Source organism: Nomascus leucogenys, chromosome 17, assembly GCF_006542625.1.
Source record: "Nomascus leucogenys isolate Asia chromosome 17, Asia_NLE_v1, whole genome shotgun sequence".
Lineage (NCBI taxonomy): Eukaryota > Metazoa > Chordata > Mammalia > Primates > Hylobatidae > Nomascus > Nomascus leucogenys.
The window spans coordinates 429,565-448,411 of record NC_044397.1 but is presented as its reverse complement, the minus strand read 5'-3'; the positions used below and the strand labels follow the sequence as shown (position 1 = coordinate 448,411).

General features: G+C 50.5%; 1 protein-coding gene across 4 annotated transcripts in view; it reads left to right on the top strand.

Moving 5' to 3' along the window:
* CPNE5 (copine 5) overlaps positions 1 to 18,847 on the top strand; it is a 95,496-nt gene that overhangs the window by 38,537 nt on the left and 38,112 nt on the right. For 2 of the 4 annotated variants that reach the window (XM_030795648.1, XM_030795650.1), the window contains exons 5-9: positions 1,281 to 1,320; positions 1,534 to 1,610; positions 4,386 to 4,445; positions 6,553 to 6,603; positions 6,902 to 6,965. In XM_030795648.1, coding sequence (XP_030651508.1) covers positions 1,281 to 1,320; positions 1,534 to 1,610; positions 4,386 to 4,445; positions 6,553 to 6,603; positions 6,902 to 6,965 — 292 coding nt within the window. Of the gene's footprint in view, positions 1 to 1,280; positions 1,321 to 1,533; positions 1,611 to 2,101; positions 2,385 to 4,385; positions 4,446 to 6,552; positions 6,604 to 6,901; positions 6,966 to 18,847 lie in introns of those variants that run through there. The other 2 variants (XM_030795649.1, XM_030795654.1) reach the window with 2 other exon arrangements.

Sequence of the window (18,847 nt, the reverse complement as noted above, 5' to 3'; positions counted from 1 at the left end):
CAGAACAATGGCATTCCCCCCAGTTCGTCTCAGTTAAGTTGGGGATGGCATCAGGCAATCTGCTTGGTGCTGGGGAATGTCCGCTGAGGAAAGATCCTGAAGGCAACTCTTGGCTGTGCCTCTGGGAGCCCTTTTCTCCCCTGATAACCAGGAGGTACCCACTGGCTGCTCCCTCTGTCTAAGCAGGTTCTGGGAGAGGGTCCCTGCAGCCTCCGCTCCTGCAGAGGTGGCCTGGCTGATGGGGCTCAGGCATCCAGCATCCATCGGAAGATGAGAGTGCCTTTCTCCTGACATTAAAGATCAGGGTGGGATTTCAGGCTTGGTAAACAGGCCGGGGAGTTTGTGATGTTGTTTTTACAGGGTATGGGATGGTTTGAAAAGTCTTTGCCCCACAGAAGAGTAGTCAGAGTGGGAAAGAAGGGGGTTTGGGAACTTAGGGAGCAAAGGAAAGAATGCAGTGGAAGGAAATGACTTTGGAGGGAGTGATGGGAGGTACTGAGGCTGAGGAGAGTCAACACAGCCCATTGTAGAGAAGTCACCTGGTGACATTTTGGAGAGGGTTGATAAGAGAGTGACCATCCCTCAGCAGGAGTCATCTGGGCCTGGCATGGCTGTTTGGCCGCAGAGATGCCAGTGGGTGGGTGGGAGATGCTGGGGGAAGGTTGCAGGGGAGGCTCCAGGTGAGCAGGCCCCAGGTGAGTGGAGGAGGCCAGCTGTAGCATCACGCTGCCTGCAGCCGGCTGAGGTGAAGGTGTTAATGCCGCCCTCCTTCTTGAGTGACCAGGCCCGTGGGCAAGCTGGGAAGGCCTGCGTAGGGTGAAGCCATAAGGGAAGGTCAGAAGCAAGGTATTAGCACCACGGGCAGCCAAGGCTTGGCTGCAAAGAGCAAAGATGGGGAACTCTGTAAGTGAAGGGAGTGAAAGGTAAGGTGACTCAGCCACCTAGGAACCAGCCAGGGTGACAGAGCTCATTGATTTACTTTTTTCCATTTTTAATGAGGTATAACATATATACGGTGAAGTGCATAAATCTTAGTGCCTCCTCCACGATGCATTTTTACATCCGTTTCCACCCCTCTGGCCTTCACCCAGCTCAAGGACGGAACATGTCCAGCACCCAGAAGGCTCCCTGTCATGCCTTACAACCATTACTCCCGGAAATGTTCACTTTGTTGGGACCTGTTTTTTGGGGGACGGGGGCCCTGACTCAACTTGAGAACCCAAGCAGGATTGGGCAGAACATCCGCAGCTGCCTTCATCATTTCTCTGTGTTCCCTGCAGATACGACGTTGACTCTAAGAGTCCTGATTTATCCAAACACGTGAGTTCTGCCAGTGACTGCTCAGCAATTCCATAGTTTCTGAAATGCCATCCTCTGGGTGGGCCTGGGGCTTTGCTGTGATGGAACGTGTGTCCGACGCTGCGTCCTGTCATTTTAGGGCCCTCAGGCTTCCAGGAATTGGGCGATGGGGGAGGTGGGATAGCTGTGAGCAGAGTGGGTGACACTGGTCTCTTCTGTTCCCCGGATATGCAGGATTTCCTGGGCCAGGCCTTCTGCACCCTTGGAGAGATTGTGGGGTCCCCTGGGAGCCGCCTGGAGAAGCCCCTCACGTGAGTGTCTAGGTTGCTTTCCCAGTGGTAGGCCAACTTCCTGCCCATTCTGCTGGGGGCTGGCTCAGGATGGGGGCAAAGCAGTCAGCTGGCTATGACTGGCATCTGCAGGGTTATTAGGAATAAAGAGACCCCATGCCTCACTGCTCTCATGGGGCTTCTAATCCAGGTATTTCAGGGGAACCCAGGCTGGGTTATTAGAGCCCCGTTTCCTGGGAAGGCCCAGGGGGAAATAGACTAAACACCATTTAGTCTATTCCCACCCTGACCCCTGTTATAGTGTGGAAGAAGAAACTGAAGCCCAGAGAGGGGAAGTGACTTGCCCAAGGACACACAGCTACGAAGAGGGAGAGCTGGGATTTGAACCTAGGGCTCTACTCACATAGCATATTCCTAAGATTGTTCACAGCTTATAGGCCAGAGCTGGGTATATTGAGGCCCCTCCCATCCCATCCTGTCCCTGATGGTCCCTGACCTTGATTTGCTTTTAGGGAAAAGCTGTGTCTCTGAAGCAGGCTCTGGGATAAGGAATCCCAAGGCTTCTCACAGTGGAGCCTGATGATGTCTTCAGCGACCAGCCAGGGCTGGCCAGGTGGTGAGGGTCACCTCTCTTGTCCCTATTTCTCAGGAAGTCCCAGGGGCAGGGCCCTTGCCTGTATAAACGATTCTTACCTTTCCCCACACTGGGGAACACTGGTCACCATTCTTTGGTGTCCGTGTTTCTCTGGACGGCCACCCTCACACTTTGCATTTAAATAAACTAATTTAACTGGATCCCGAGTCTTTTGATGATTTTAGGTTGACACTCATGGGCAGGGCCCAGGAAAGAGAGGGCCGACTGGGACAGGCATCCAGGCCACAGGGCAAAGAGGCCGGGAAAGGGAGATCATCAGCCCCCCACTTGCTTCTGCCAAGTTCCCACTGGACGCTGTCCCCTCACCATGATCAATAACTGCAGTGTGAACCGGGCACAGTGGCTCACGCCTGTAATCCCAGCACTTCGGGAGGCCAAGGCGGGTGGATCGCCTGAGCTCAGGAGTTCGAGACCAGCCTGGCCAACATGGTGCAACCCTGTCTCTACTAAAAATACAAAAAATTAGCTGAGCGTGGTTGTGCACACCTGTAGTCCCAGCTACTCGGGAGGCTAAGGCACGAGAATCACTTGAACCCAGGAGGTTGCAGTGAGCCGAGATTGGGCTACTGTACTCCAACCTGGGCAACAGAGTGAGACTGTCTCAAAATTAATAATAATAATAATAATAATAATAATTAATAATAATAATAACTACAGTGTTTGTGTGTGTGGGGTCTGTCTTCCAGATCCTTGCCTGTGACCCCCAGTAACTCATGATAACTTCAGGGCCCCTGGAAATGTTTCTTTGGCCCCCAAAATGTCTCATCTCTGGGTTCCTAGAAAGCAATGAAAATAGCTATCATTTATTGAGAACGGGGGAAAACCCCTGTTTTGGGGGCCTCTGTAGCTTATAGAATTTGAGGACCTCTTGAAAAAAAGGATACAAAATTCACATTCACATTTGCTAGGCCCCTCCCTCTTAGGACTTATTTCTAACAGTTTTTATTCGTAATTTTATATTGTTTCTCTAGGAACATCTGCCCCTGTGCCCACTTCAGTGTTAACCATGTGCTAAGTGCAGCATACCCATTAGCGTCTGCTCTTTCCAGCAGCACTCCCACCCATGGCTTTACCTGGGTTGCCAGGATGGAGTTGCCCTGTGAGGGAGGGTGTCTGTGCTTCCCAACTCCCAGCTGCCTGGGTCCAAAGCCGCTAGTCATTTGGGTCTGTTTCCTTCCTGCTGTCACCTGGTCCACTGTTGGTGACCGGGAACACCTTCTGAGGGTGGGGGAGTATTGAGGGAGACTTCCTATAGAGATGGCTTTTGAAACTGAGCCTTAAAGGACAAGCAAGATCTAAAATATAGAGGTCGGCAGGGTGCAGTAGCTCATGCCTGTGATCCCAGCACTTTGGGAGGCCGAGGTGGGCAGATCACCTGAGGTCAGGAGTTCGAGACAAGCCTGGCCAACATGGTGAAACCTCATCTCTACTAAAAATACAAAAATTAGCCGGGCATGGTGGTGCGTGCCTGTAGTCCCAGCTACCTGGGAGGCTGAGGCAGGAGAATCATCTGAACCTGGTAGGTGGAGGTCACAGTGAGCCGAGATTGCGCCACTGCACTCCAGCCTGGGTGACAGAGCGAGACTCTGTTTCAAAAATAAAAATAAAAAATAAAAAAATAAAAAAGACTCTATTTCCAAATATAGTCACATTCTGAGGACCTGGAGACTAAGATTTCAATACATGAATTTTGGGGGATACAGTTCAGCCCATGTCATGATCTCATGTGATTCTTCCAGCAGTCTCCCCATCTCGCAGTCTGGATGCAGAGTCTGGAAAGGGAGAACAGGGGTTCCCAAACTGCAGCAGGTACCAGTGTCACCAAAGATTGCTGGGCTCCACCCCGCAGAGTTCCTGATCCTGTGGGTATGGGCTGGGCCTCGGAATTTACATTCCTATTAATAACATTCCCAGGACATGCTGGTGCTGCTGGTCTGGGCATCCCACCTTGAGAACCACTGAAGGAGAGGAATTTGCCCAGAAGAAGGACTCCACTTGCTCTGGCCTGTGGCTTTGATCCTGTTTTAATGACTTCTGGAGCAGCCGCTTGTCTCCAAGCATCTGGATGCCAAGTGCGCTGGCCTGTCTGGGTGGGGGTACTCAGCTCATGGCATGCTCTCTCTCCCCCTCTCTCTCCACAGGATAGGCGCATTCAGCCTGAATTCCAGGACGGGCAAACCCATGCCAGCTGTGTCCAATGGGTAGGTTGCCAGACATCTCTGGCCCTGGAGTCCTTAGACATTCAGCCAGCTCTGCAAAGGGGGCCTCAGAGTCTGGGCCTCGTCCCTGCTCCCATCACTGCGAATCTGGCCCTGATCCAGGGGACAGAGAGTCCTGGGTTCCTCCTTAGGCACCCAGGCTCTTTGGGCCCTGAACAGAGGCCCCCACTCGGCAGTGGGCCCCTCCCCCATCCAAGCTAGAGCTTGGGCATCTCAAGCCCCAGTGGCTCCTGGGACTTCAGGGAGAGGGTGGGGTTTACAGGTGGGGGATGTTGTCTAGGAATAGGGGTGCTGGGCACTCTCTGTTCCCTTCCTCTCTCCCTGGCCTGGCTTCTCTGGGCCCCCAATCCCCACCCTTCTCCCCCCTTCTTTCCTCCCTTCTCTTTATCCTTTCCCCCCGGTCCCCTCCCTTGTTTTGGCTGCTGGATGTCCGCCTCCTCCTCACCACAGAGTAGATCCAGCTGAATCCCCACTTTTCACGTTTGCTCGTTTGCTCGCCAGCTGCGGTGGGCCAGCCTCACTCCACCACCCTGACCATCTGGTTTCGGCTGGCCTCATGCAAATGTGGCCAACGCAGAGCCTCCCCCTCCTTCCCTCCCCTTCTTTCCCGGTTGGGGAGTTCCCACCCTGGCTTCTTTCTCACGCCCACTCGCCCACTGGGGCTGGGGGTGGGGGAGTGCAGGGCAGGGAACCTCTGCCTGGAGAGGCCTCTGCAGAAGGGCATTTTGTTGGGGTAAGCAGAGCTCCCCTGGCCTTCCCTGAGAGCTCTCAGGAATTGAGGTTGCAACAGCTGGATATGCCACTGAACCAGGTGCAGGTGGGGAAGGGGCCTCCAGCGGGCCTGGGGATGCTCACAGCCCAGGGAGAGCATGGATGCTAATTCACCCGGAGAGCAGAGAAGCAGCAACTGGGGAGGCAGCAGGAGTCAGACAGAGATACAAAGACAGGGAGGGAGAGAGAGAAAGGAAGGCCGAGAAGGTGGGAGCAGGTTGGGGCTGGAGAGGAGGGAAAGAAGGATCGGAAATAGAAGAAGGACTCAGAGGCAAAGAGAGGAACAGATGGAGAAACATGGGGCGGAGGAGGCTGGCGTGGAGGATTCTATCTCCCTGGGCAAACAAATCATGTCTTTACTACCATGGAGGACCAGCACTCAGCTCAGCTGCCCAAGTCTAGGGGTACAAGCTGGCAGGCACTGTCCCCTGTCCGTGGCAGGGGATGCCCCACATGTGGCCCCTGCTCTGCTCACCTGATTTGGAGAGATCTGGGCTGTCCTGTCAGCCCTCCAGGGCCGGCTTCCCTTCTTCCCCTGCCTCCCCTGTTTGAGAGCCGCTCCCTCCAAGAGCTGGTGCTGGGAAGAGCTCCATCAGTGGTTCTCAAAGTGTGTTCCACAGACAGCACGCTGGTGGCCCTGTGGCTGGCCTGGGGTGTGAGGCTGGATTTTACCAGCATTGCACAATTGTGAAGTAAAGGGTACAGGGAGGGGGATGCTGCTCACTGCGGGCCTTCTCAGAGCCAAGCACTGTGTGGGATATACAGTCACACTCATTATACAGGGGAGAAAACAGGCTCAGAGAGGTACGGGAATGAGCTCAAAGTCACAGAGCTGCCGGACAACCCGACATTTTCCTCCCCCTCCCAGTGGCCCCTGACTACACTGGGACTCCCCCACCTCTGGTTTAGTCCCAAACATTAGAGTGGGCTGGGATGGTGCCTGAAGGAGGGGGTCCCATCTAACCAGGGAAAGAGGTGGTTCAGGTCCCCTGGGTGGAGCCCCAGCCGAAGAACTTGCCCTCCTGGAGGGATGTGCTGGGGTGGACCGACTTCACGGACCTTGACCTGGTTGCCCACTTCACTGGGGAGCTGCACAGTTGGCTGGGATCTCTCACTCCCAGGGAGACCCCAGCCAAGGCATTTAAGGGGAGGTAGCCATGGGAAGGAGCCTGAAGCTGCCAGCGAGGGCCCACCAGCCCTCCTGCCTTCCTCCCTCCCGTGACACATCAGAGTGGCTCAGAGCTGGACTGTCCCGGGACTCTGGGGGTCAGCTGGGTGTGAGGTGGGGTGGCTAGCCCATGAGGTCTTTTGCCCACAGAAGTGGTCTTTGGATGGAAAGTTTGAGAACCACTGGTCTGGAAGCCTCCGGGTGAGTCTGGATGCTTTTCCAATTCTAGGACTTTCACTGCAGGCACTACCCTTCCTGGTGGGCTCTCGGGGAGCAGGGGGTGGGGCAGCTCCAGGCTCGGGGACCCGGTCCCAGGAAGCAGTGCACTAGGCCACACTGCCGCAAAGATCTCAGGAGACTGTCTTCTCAGGGGCTTTGGGGCAGATCTGCTCGATGGTAGGGGGAGGGGGAGGATGGGCAGGGGGCTGATTGAGGGAGTGTCAGGTTTATGGCTCTGTCTTTGTCTGGCTTTCCATTTTTTCATCTTCTCCTCTCCCAGTGGTGTCCCAGGAAAGAAATGTGGCACCATCATCCTGTCCGCTGAGGAGCTCAGCAACTGTAGGGTGAGTGGCAGAGGATTCCGGCACAGGACGTGGTTGGGGTGGGCGGTGACGGAGTGCAGGCCAGCCTCCCTGAGCCCCTGGCGGGAACCGAGGGTAGACAGGGCTCCTGATGCTGACCTGGCTGTCATAGAATTTTGCAACGTCAGAGCTAGTGGGTGTTTTCCCTTTTTATAGCTGAGCAGACTGAGGCCCGGAGAGGAGAAGGAACTCACCCACAGTCAGCAGCAGAGCCCAGCTGAGCCCTGTCCCCTGGCTCCCATGCCAGGGCTCCCTCCCCTCCCAATCACAGCCGCCACTCACGTGTCCTTGAGCCGAGACGAGACTGCCTTGGCACCAACACTGTGGCAGCAAAGACCTTTTCAGTCTTGAAGGAAGCCTGGGTGCTTGACATTTAGCTGTCATTTTTCACTTTCATCTCTGGAGTAGGGTGACACCCTGCATGGGGCGGATGGAGTGTGTCTGTGCGTGTGCATGTGTTGGGAAGAAGTCTGCAGTCGCAGGCAGCCCTTGGTCTTGCTTTTTCTGTAGGACTGTGGGGGAGCAGGAGATGGGGACAGCTGAGCACACCAAGAAGGGGCTCAGGGGACCTCATGGTTAATAATAATGATAAAGTATCATAATGGTGATGGTCAGTATTTGTCAAGTAATAGGCACTTTACATAAGTTATCGCTGCTCTTAACAATCATCCTAAGAGGTAGGTACTAAAATGTTACTCCCATTCTATGGATGAGGAAATTGAGGCTCAGAGAGGCAAAGTCACCTGCTCAAGGCTGACAAGCAGCAGAGCCATGATTCTACTCCAGGTCAGCTTGATTCTAAGATCCGGGCTCAGCCCTGAAACCACCACTGTCTAACCTAAGAGTGGCTGTAAAAGTGGGAAAGTGGTGGGGCTTGGAGAGAAGAGGAGGCTGGGACAGACGCAGGGAGAGGCAGGGTGCAAGCGTAAACAAAGCCTGGGCTACCCCGGGAACAAGATTTTCCTGCCTTCCTGGGAGGTCAGTGCTACGGATCAGCTAACGATCAATATTTACCCTACTAGAAATTTAAACAGAATTTTTAAAAAAGGTATGTATTAATTCCTTTAAAAATAACAATAGTTGAACCCATTATGGGTTAACATAAATAACACATTTTTGGGGACTAGGCACGGTGGCTCACGCCTGTAATCCCAGCACTTTAGGAGGCTGAGGCGGGCGGATCACGAGGTCGGGAGTTTGAGACCAGCCTGGCCAGCATGGTGAAACCCCATCTCTACTAAAAACACAAAAAATTAGCTGGGCCCGGCAGGCAGAGGCTGCACTCCAGCCTGGGCGACAGAGCGAGACTCCATCTCAAAAAATAAATAAATAAAATAACACATATTTTGAAAAACAACAATAACTCACAATAATCATTTAATGAGAAGAGTGGCCTTGTTTTACATTTTTGCGAATCTCTTTAACGTCTGACTTAATGGAAGACATCTGGATTCTCATAGCCGCTTCTGTAGTCAATCTGTTGTAAAATCCCTGTCAGATAACGTCTGGAAAACTCTTCGTCTTAGCACTATTATGAAAATAGTTTTGACCCCACAGATCCCTCGGGTCCATACTTTGAGGGCTGCTGGTATAGAGATATAACAGTGTTAGAGAACATTAATTGAGTCATTATTTTGGGCCATACACTGTGCTAAGTGGTTTATGTGTATTGACTTACTTATCTAATGTATTATAATATATAATGTAGTAGGTAGTGTGATGTGTTATAATATCTGATGAATTATGGTCCTCATTAACTTTTCTCACTTTTATAGATAAGGAAACTGAAGCACAGAGAGGTTAAGTGATCTGTCCAGGGTCACACAGCCACTGAGTAGAAGAGATTTGAAACTTGGCAGTTTGGTTCTAGAGCCAAGGTCTTTAGCCACTGCACTGTGGTGTTACAAACTCTGTTTCCAAGGACTTCCAGTGGAAGAATAAGACACGTGAACACAGAATCGATAGTACAGGGCAGTCTGGAGATGACCAAAAAAATTCCTATGTAACTGCTCGCCCTGGTTGCTTATCTGTTTATCTCAGTGGATCTGAAGGCACTTGACAGCGGGAATGAACCCCACCCAATGTGCACCCCCAGGGCAGGACTCGGGGTGCAGTAGGCATTCCTGAGGACCCATCACGAATTTGTGACTGAATGATTAGGAAGCACAGACCAAGTGTTCAGCCCCAGGTCCTGGACAAAACACACATGTATCCGCCGAGGATCTGGACGCCACTGGAGTTCAGGCAAGGGAGAGAATTCAGTTGCCCTGTGGAACGGAGCTGTTGCAGCTCGCAGAGCCTCCGTTTTCCACCTGCAGCGTGGCGCTGATAGGGTTGCAGTGAGGATTAAAGGAGTTCATGAATGTGAGTGTGTCTAACAGATGCCTAGGAAAGGGTGCATCTGAATTCCTTGAACCTAAATTCAGTGTTTCCCCAAGCTTCTAGCCCAGCTGGTGACTTTCTTCCTAGTTTATAACCAAATAAAGTCACATACTTGGAAGCGCTTTGGAAATTCTAACGCTCTAGACAATGCTGGTGGCCGTTGCTGGTCTAGCATTCCAGGGGTTGGTAAGCAGTCTTAGGTTTAATACCTATCAGGTGTTAAACCCTCCCTCTTCCTCCTTCTTCCCCAGTCCTCCTTACTCCTTCGCCCAGGGATAGCAGCAGTTTTCTTGATTTAAGCTGTTCCAGCACCAGGGGTCTATGTCGGGGGCAGGGAGCGCCCTCCCTTCCTCCTGAAATTGTCAGCTCCTCTTCTTCTGGGGCATCTTTAGCTGAGTTCTGTCTCTCCCTAGAATCCTTGCAAGGAAAAGAGACTAATTCCCAGCATCTGGCTGAATTAAAATAATTACATCTGAACAGCTTTGCTTCGTCTTTCCAGCTCAGCATTCAGTGGGAGGATCAAAGGAAGAGGGTGGGGTCTGAGAGATGATTTTTCACCAGAGCAGGGCTTCCTGCTCAAATGAATACGTTTTGCCGAAGTAGACAAACCCTCTCTTCATCCACGGGGACGGCGTGGGCGGGTGGGAACCAGCAAAGGATGACAGTGGACTCCAGTGTGTCACCAGCATAGTTTGACAGGTTATAGAAAAGCCTTGTTCATCTGGAATTTAAATGTCAAAGAAGTTCCCACAATCAGAATTTGATCCAAATACTATCGGATGCTACTTGATGTTGACAGTGATGAGGTTGGTCTCCCGATTCACCCAAGGTTCAGTTCTGCTCAGCAGTAAAACCATCGTTACTGCCTGTAATACTGGCCAACATTTGTCTACCGAGACTCTCTTATTTAGTCTTATTTGATTCTGACCGCAGGGCTAGGGGGCTGGGTAGGTGTGAGTGACCCTGTTTTATGGATGCAGAGAAGTTAGTGGCCTGCCTAAGATTGCTGGGATTCTAGCTCAGGCCTTGGACTCCTAATCCTCAGTCTTTCCCTCACCCCTGGAGCCTCGAGCCCTCACTGTACAGGGAACAGTCACCGACCTTCTGTTCCTTGTGGGGCCACTGCCCTCAGCAGGCAGGCTGGCTTTGAGCAGTGGAGGCTGGGGTTCAGGCCTATAATCCCAGCACTTTGAGAGGCTGAGTAAGGCAGGAGAATAGCTTGAGCTCAGGAGTTCGAGACCGGCCTGGACATCATAGTGAGACCCCCCCTGACCATCTCTACAAAAAAATTTTTTTTAATTAGCAGGGTGTGGTGGTGCACGCCTGTGGTCCCAGCTACTCAGGAGGCTGGGGCAGGAGGGTCACTTGAGCTTGGGAGGTCAAAGCTGCAGTGAACCATGATTGCACCAACGCACTGAAGCCTGGGGAACAGAGTGAGACCCTGTCAAAAAAAAACAAAAAAAAAAGGTAGGGGTTGTTGTCAATACAGAGGGTTGGATAGCTCTTTGTTCTCCACTTCCCAGCCCCTTGGTTCCCCCTAGAGACCTGTCAGCCACCCAGACCTGCCTTGCTCTGGAGTCAGGACTTCCCGGCTCAGGATAGTACGTCCTCACCACCTCCTAGTGAGGTCCTTCCACCCGACTGGCCGTCCCAGCCAGGATGGTGGTGGTGGTCATGGAGGAGGCAGTGATGGAGGAAGAAGGGTGTGCCTCATCTCTCTCGAGCAAAGGGAGTCAGAACTTCACACCATAACTGCCCCTGGGGGCCTCCCCACCCCTTAGGTGTCACCAGCGTGCTCATGTATTCTTTCATTTCAGTTCAGGAAATATGCTTTGACTGAGTCCCTGCTGTCCCAGCATTTTTAATTTAGTGTGAGAGATGGAAATGCCAACCAGCAATCACATTAGAGCAGTGGTCCTCAGCCCTGGCAGACCCAGTGCCTCTTCTTACAACAACTATTTTATCACACTCTTGACTATCCCTAAGGAAAATGTGTAGATACTATGGAATATGCCAATATATATAGACAGGTGGGAGAATGAACCCTTCCAGTTACCTGGGGAAGATTGGTCCAGGCAGACAGAACAGCCTGTGCAAAGGCCCTGGGGCAGGAGTGATGGATGAGGAATCGGAAAGATGAGACTGTAGGTGGTGATGGTGGGAGTTGGGGCCAGATTTTGTGGGCCCTCATAGCTGGGGAACTTAGCAGCCTGGATCCCAACACAATCAAAACTTTTGTTGTTCCAAAGACAAGCTTCAGGGAGAGGCCAGTTTCTCTACCTGAAAGATGAGGGAAGAAGGAAGAGCCATGGAGAAAGAGAGATGAGAAGGAAGAGTCAACTTAAGTGGGGGAGGTGGTGAAGGTTCTCTGAGACTCGGAAGTATGCAGGTTGATACATAGGAGAGTCGTGTGTTGTGGCTGGGACCAATATGAGCATCCTGTGTAACCAGCATTCAAACAGCACCCTTCTTAAGGTTAGTCTGAATTTTTTTGGTCTTAGAAATAATTTATCTGACTTTAAAAAAGCCAAAACAAAACGAAAACATTTTTTCCTGATGCTAAAAAAATTAACATATTCATTATGGACAAGTTGGAAAATACAGAAAAATATAAATAGCATGGAAAAATCACCCAGAGATAATCACTGTTGACATTTTGATGTGCTTCCTCCAAGGCTTTCTTGCTGAGTGTCCATGTACATAATTTTTCTTATAATTGATATAATATAGTATCTAGTTTTATAGCCTGCCTTTTCCTGTATCATTATACATTTTTAGAAAACATTACTTAATAGCTGCATGTTATTTCTCTGTTGTATGGATGGGCTATAATTTATCAAAGCTGTTCTTTTTAGGAAACATATAAATAATACTGTAGTGAACATCCTCATATCCAAATCGTCCTGTTTTTCTTTTGAACATCAGTTGATGGATTTTGGTTAGTATCCCAGAAACACAGGCTCAATGAGTGGGAGAGAAAAGGGTCAATCTGGGGTTTTCAGCCTCTGAATGACCAAATCAACAGATGCACAACTGATTGGATTGTTTGGGAAGTCGGTCATTAGGACAACAAAGAAAAGCCAGCTTGGCCTCAACATGGTTATTACGGTCGATGCATAAAGACAGGCCCAGCCTCTCAGACCAGCTTCTGTGCCCACCATCTGTGTATGAATAACCTCCAACCTGTGGGGCGTTCACTGACGTCCCAGGTTTCCTGCGTCTGCCGTCCTATCCCATGAGCCCAGCTCCAGCCTCCTCCTCCTAGAGGGCCCTACTCACAGAATCACCCCGGCTCCTGGTGTGTTTCCTCCTGCTGGATTGCTGAATTTCAGAGTTGTGGCTAATGATTCTTTTTCTTTTTCACTGATGTCTTATTTTTTTCTGACTAAAAAAGACAATATGTTAATTCTAGGAGATTTGGAAAATCCAGCACATTTTAAGGAGAAGACAATAAATGTACCGTGGCCCTTCTTTTTAATTTTTTTTTTTTTTTTTTGAGACGGAGTCTTGCTCTGTCACCCAGGCTGGAGTGCAGGGGCACGGTCTCAGCTGACTACAACCTCCACCTCCCGGGTTCAAGCAATTCTCCTGCCTCAGCCTCCCGAGTATCTGGGATTATAGGCGTGCATCACCACACCCGGCTAATTTTTGTATTTTTAGTAGAGACGGGGTTTCACCATGTTGGCCAGGCTGGTTTTGAACTCCTGGCCTCAAGTGATCTGCCCACCTTGGCCTCCCAAAGTGCTGGGATTACAGGCGTGAGCCACAGCGTCAGGCCTAAATTTTTTAAATTGTTATTTTTTTAGAGATGGAGGTCTCACTATGTTGCCCAGGCTGGTCTCAAACTCCTGGCCTCAAACCATACTACTGCCTCAGCCTTCTGAGTAGCTGGGGTTCCAGGTGTGAGCCACTGTTCCTGGCTTTAAAAGTGCTTCTTATGGTATGTAAGTTGTAGGGCATATGGTGATTAAGTACTTGTGCTTTGGATCCAGAGAGAAAGCCATTGCTTACTCCCTATGTGACCCTGGGCAAGTTACTTTTCTGTGCCTCTGCTTCACTTACAAAATGTCTTCATTTAAAATTTTGATATTCTGTTTATTATAGCTTTTGCATTGATTTTGATTTTTTAAATGTCACATTAAAAAAAATTTTTTTGATGACTGAAATTTTGAACCCCCTTTAAATTTTGCACTCACCTCATACTTGTTCTGAATCTGGAAGCTGCCAGTGAGATCCAACAGCCTTCTTCTGTTCTCCCCCTGACCTCTAACCTTCACAGCCCTCTTCAGGGGAGGGAGGGCTAAGATGCCAGAGCAGAGACCAGGCCACCCTGGAGAGCAAGGCTGTTTGCTATAATCTCCCCAGCAGCTCCATTAACATGCGGAGAGATGCAAATGGAGGCAATCCTGATGTTTTAGAAGAACTTAATATGTTTTTTAAAAAGATAGGGTGAAAGACAGAAATTACAGGAAATTATATATTGCAGGAGCTGCTTTATCTTCTCTGTGATTGATTCCAGTGATGCTTCCGGTGGGAATGGCATTTCTTTGCTTTTTTTTCCCCCTCTCTCTTTGTTTTTGAGATGGAGTCACCCAGGCTGGATGATCATGGCTCACTGCAACCTCCACCTCTCAGGGTCAATCCTTCCACCTCAGCCTCCTGAGGAGCTGGGACTACAGGCGCGCACCACCACACCTGGCTATTTTTATGTATTTTTAGTAGAGATGGGGTTTCACCATGTTGTTCTGGCTGGTCTCCAAATCCTGGGCTCAGGCCATCCTCCCACTTCGGCCTCCCAAAGTGCTGAGACTACAGTTGTGCATCATCATGCCCAGACAAGGGGGCAGCATTTCATGTGCTCAGAGAGCACAGCTCTCAGGCTGAGGCTGTCAAACAGCTGAACCTCTGACCCTCAGCCAGAATTTGCTGCTCTGTTATCCTGCTGGCCCCGTCCATCTTATTGCCACTTTCTCGGCCTCTTCTTGGGTTCACACATATATCAAGGGGTTGAACTCTTCACAAGCTCCCACTTGTTCCTATGACTGTTGACAAAAGGCAGAGCGACCTTCCAAGGCACAGCCCCCAGGCGGTTAGTTACACACCCTTTGTCTCAAGGACTTCCCTGTGGCATGGGTACCCATTAGGGAGGAAGCTTGCCTTCGTTTCAGTCTAGAAATTTCTCTGAAGGTCTGTTTTATCCCCCACAGAGTCTACAATGGTGCAACAATACGGATGATCACAGTGGGCTTTTGGTAAATGTTTCTGGGTCTAGATTGTATTAGGGAGGGCAGACAAGGCTAAGGAACAAAATCAGCTGCCAACCCCCAGCAATGCCTCACTTATCTGCCATCAGGGTTAGGGGAGAAAGTGTTGCACACTGGCGGATTTTTCCAGTTAGCTGAGTTTCAGAGCCAATCTTTTTTTTTTTTTTTAATTTTAACTAGTTTGCACAGAGGCCTTTCTAAAATGGATTTCACACTTCTCTGACTTCTCAAACTGAAGTTAGAATGTAATTAAACTTATCTTGATGATTTGAGGTCATCATTTGGAATCTCAGTTATTAATCTTTGGAGCCAGACTGTCTTGTTCCCATCTCAGCGCCTCTTACTAGCTGCGTGACTTCAGGCAAGGGTGTTAACCTCTGTGTGCTTTGATTTCCTCATCTTTAAAATGGGAATAACAGCCAGGTGCGGTGGCTCACGTCTGTAATTCCAGCACTTTGGGAGGCTGAAGTGGGCAGATCGCTTGACCTCAGGAGTTCAAGACCAGCCTGGGCAACATAGCAAGACCCTGTCTCTGCAAAAAAAAATTTAAAAATCTAGCTGGGCATGGGGCATGGTGGCACACACCTGTGTTCCCAGCTTCTCAGGAGCCTAAGGCAGGGGAATCGCTTGAGCCCAGGAGGTTGAGGCTGTAGTGAGCGGAGATTGCACCACTGCACTCCAGCCTAGGTGACAGAGAGAGAGAGAGAGAGACCCTGTCTGAAAAACAAAAAAGGAATAATAACAGGGCCTTCCTCATAGGGTTGTCAAAAGGATTCAGTGAATTAATACATATAACATTATATCTACCTACTACAGCACGTACTAGGTAGAACCTTTTGTTTTTTGTTTTTTTTTTTTACTTTTACTGCAAGTTCAGGGGTATATGTACAGGCTTGTTATGTAGGTTAACTTGTGTTGTGGGGGTTTGTTGTGCAGATTATTTCACTCCCAGATATTAAGCCTAGTACCCATTAGTTATTTTTCCTGATCCTCTCCTTCCTCCCACCCTCCACCCTCCACCCTCCGATAGGCCCCAGTGTGTGTTGTTCCCCTCTGTGTGTCTTTGTGGGTAGAACCATATTATATTGCCATTTTCATAGGCAAACAACAGCTGATTATTGGCAATTTCATAAGGTTCACCCCAGTATGAGGTGGCACTCTGCAGGTGTTACTTCCTGCACTGTGGACCAGGATGTGACACAGGCCATCCCCTTTCGCCTTCTCCACAGGCTCACAAGGGGGCGCTATTCTTCTACGTTACCCAGCCTCAGAGAGGTTAAGTTACCCACTGGGGGCTGCTCAGCAGGGAGGTGGCAGAGCTAGGATTCCAACCAGGTGGGGAGGTAGCTGAGCTAGGATTCCAACCAGGTGGCCCTTGGCTCCTTTGTGCCGTTTTGTGTGTGTGTGTGTCTGTGTGTTTCAGTTTTTGTTTTATTATTGGAGACAGAGTCTCGCTCTTGTTTCCCAGGCTGAGTGTAGTGGCGCGATCTCCGCTCACTGCAACCTCCACCTCCCAGGTTCTAGCGATTCTCCTGCTTCAGCCTCCCAAGTAGCTGGGATTACAGGCATGCCCGGCTAATTTTTGTATTTTTAGTAGAGACAGGGTTTTGGCATGTTGGTCAGGCTGGTCTCAAATTCCTGAGCTCAGGTGATCCACCGCCTCGGCCTCCCAAAGTGCTGGGATTACAGGCATGAGCCACTGCACCCATCCCTTTATGCCATTTTTCGCCATCGGGTGCTAGGCTGAGACAGCAGCCCTCCCAGTGGAGCACTAAATGTCCCTGGAACTTATGGCCTGTCAAGTTCTTTCATTTTTTCTAATATTTCTCCCCCATTCCTGATCTCACAGGGCCTGAGGGGTTCCTAGGAAGCAAAACTAAGAGCTATTGCCTCTGGATTTTGTGGCCTCTGGTTGTTTCAAGTGTATGCATTTTATAGTCAACCAGTGCAGGCTGAACAGGTCCTGGGTGGCTTGCCTGTGTTTATTCAGGTAACAGTGTCACTCAGGTGACCTCCAGATTCGTGCGAGGTCATGATGATGACAACCAAACCCTGGCCAGGGCTGGGAAGGCTGGGGGGATCCTGGCTTTCCTCACTGGCCCCTGAGTGCCATTGCTCTCCACAAGAGATGACGATTTCAGTGTTCCCCATGTGGCATCTACTGCTCAGCTGAAAAGGATTGTGGTGGTCATCCCATTCGCGCTCCACAGATGAGGAAACTGAGGCTCTGAGAGTTCAAGTGACCTGCTCAAGGCCATGCAGAGCCAGGACTGGAGCTCTGAGATCTGAGTTCCTTGCTGGGGCCATCCCCGCTGCTCCCCTGGGAATCTGGGCCTCTCTTGGTGGTTTTCTGATGCCACTGCGGGTCACCTCTGTGGGAAGGAGACAGGGCCAGGTGCATAGGCATGTGGCATATGTAGTCACACGGGGACCTGTGCTTGGTTTAATGCTCTGCTGTCACTATCTTGAATCTCCTGATTGTTTTTGAACAGAGGGCCCCACGTTTTCCCTTTGCACTGGGTCCCCCAATTTATACAGCCAGCGAGTAGCCCATCAAGTCCTGGGCCACATCCCTGTCCCAGGCCATGGATGGGGCTCCCTAGGGGGGCATTTAAAGTGTTCCTTCCATCCAGCATGGAACGGGATTAGAACTTTCTCCGGAGGATGGTGTGCCTGCCCTGCTGCTTTAGAAACCTAGAGACTTTTCTGGAGGGATAAGAGTGAAAACTCTGAAATCTGACTGTCTGAGTTACGCACTCTAGGACTTTGGGCATATGATTTAACCTCTAAAAACCTCAGTTTCTTCGTCTGTAAAATAGGGAAACGAGTTACTTTGTATGGTTGTGTAAAGTATGAAGGCTTAACACAGGTCCTAGCGTCCAGTAAGTGCTCAGTCAGTCAGCTGTTCTTTTATTCGAGGCCTGAGGTCCCAGATTTCTCTGGAGGCTCCAGGATTCTTGGAGCTTCTAGGGCCTTGGAAGCCCCCAATCCAGCTTCCTTCTCTCTGGCTGGTAGGCGATGATGAGAGGCATAATAAAAGCCGTCATTACCTGGGCACCTCCTTGGGCAGGCCATTCTGTCTCTAGCACCACCCGTCTTTACAGCCTCTTCCCCATCCCAGGGTAACTGGAACGCAGCCCCTCCCTGCCCATGCAAGCCCGGAGTCTGAAGAAATCAGCCGATTCTAAAGAAAACAGGGAAGTGGTGAAATGTAATTTGTTCTCTCTCAGGGGGGCAGAGTGGTATACCGGAAGAGGCATGACTTTGAAATTAGTTTATTTATGTGTGAATTTTCTGCTTTACCAGTTACCAGCTGGTGATCTCAGGCAGGTCACCTAACTTCTCCAACCTCCAGCTTCCTCATTTGTAAAAAGTAACGCAGGATTATTTTGAGGACTAATAGGGTAAGGGGTATAAAGTGCTGAGCTAGTGACTGTCCTACACAGACGGCATCTAATAAATGTTGAATGAATGAGTGAGTGAAGGAATGAAGGGAGGCTGTGTTTGTTGTCATCAGATGTCCCCGAAGGAAGGCATGTGAGGTGTTGGAGGTGGGAGTGGGGCAGGGACAGAAGTCACACACACTGTGGCTGGGTGGGGGAACGGGTGTTCAAATAATAATAGCTCTCACACACACACAGCGCTGTACTCCTGTTAACTCATTTTATCCTCATGAGCCTATGAGATGGGCACTGCCGTTACCCCCACTTTATAGGTAGGGAAACTGAGCACACAGAGGGTGAATAACTTGCCTTAAGTCACGCAGCTAAGGAAGGATGGGATTGGGACTGAAGCAGGCAGCCTGGCTCCAGCAGCCATAACCCTAACCACACAGCCACCGCTGAACCTTGTCACGGAGTCCTTCAACCTCATGGGAGCTACGTCTTCTTCTCTGCCACCGTTATGGTCCTCACTGGGCCGTGGGTCACCCTTCTCAAGACACTCCCCCTCATTAAGAGGAAGGGGGGGCCAGGCGCAGTGGCTCACGCCTGTAATCCCAGCACTTTGGGAGGCTGAGGCGGGCGGATCACGAGGTCAGGAGATCAAGACCATCTTGGCTAACACAGTGAAACCCCTTCTCTACTAAAAATACAAAAAATTAGCCGGCCGTGGTGGCGGGCACCTGTAGTCCCAGCTACTCAGGAGGCTGAGGCAGGAGAATGGCGTGAACCTGGGAGGCGGAGCTTGTAGTGAGCCGAGATCGCGCCACTGCACTCC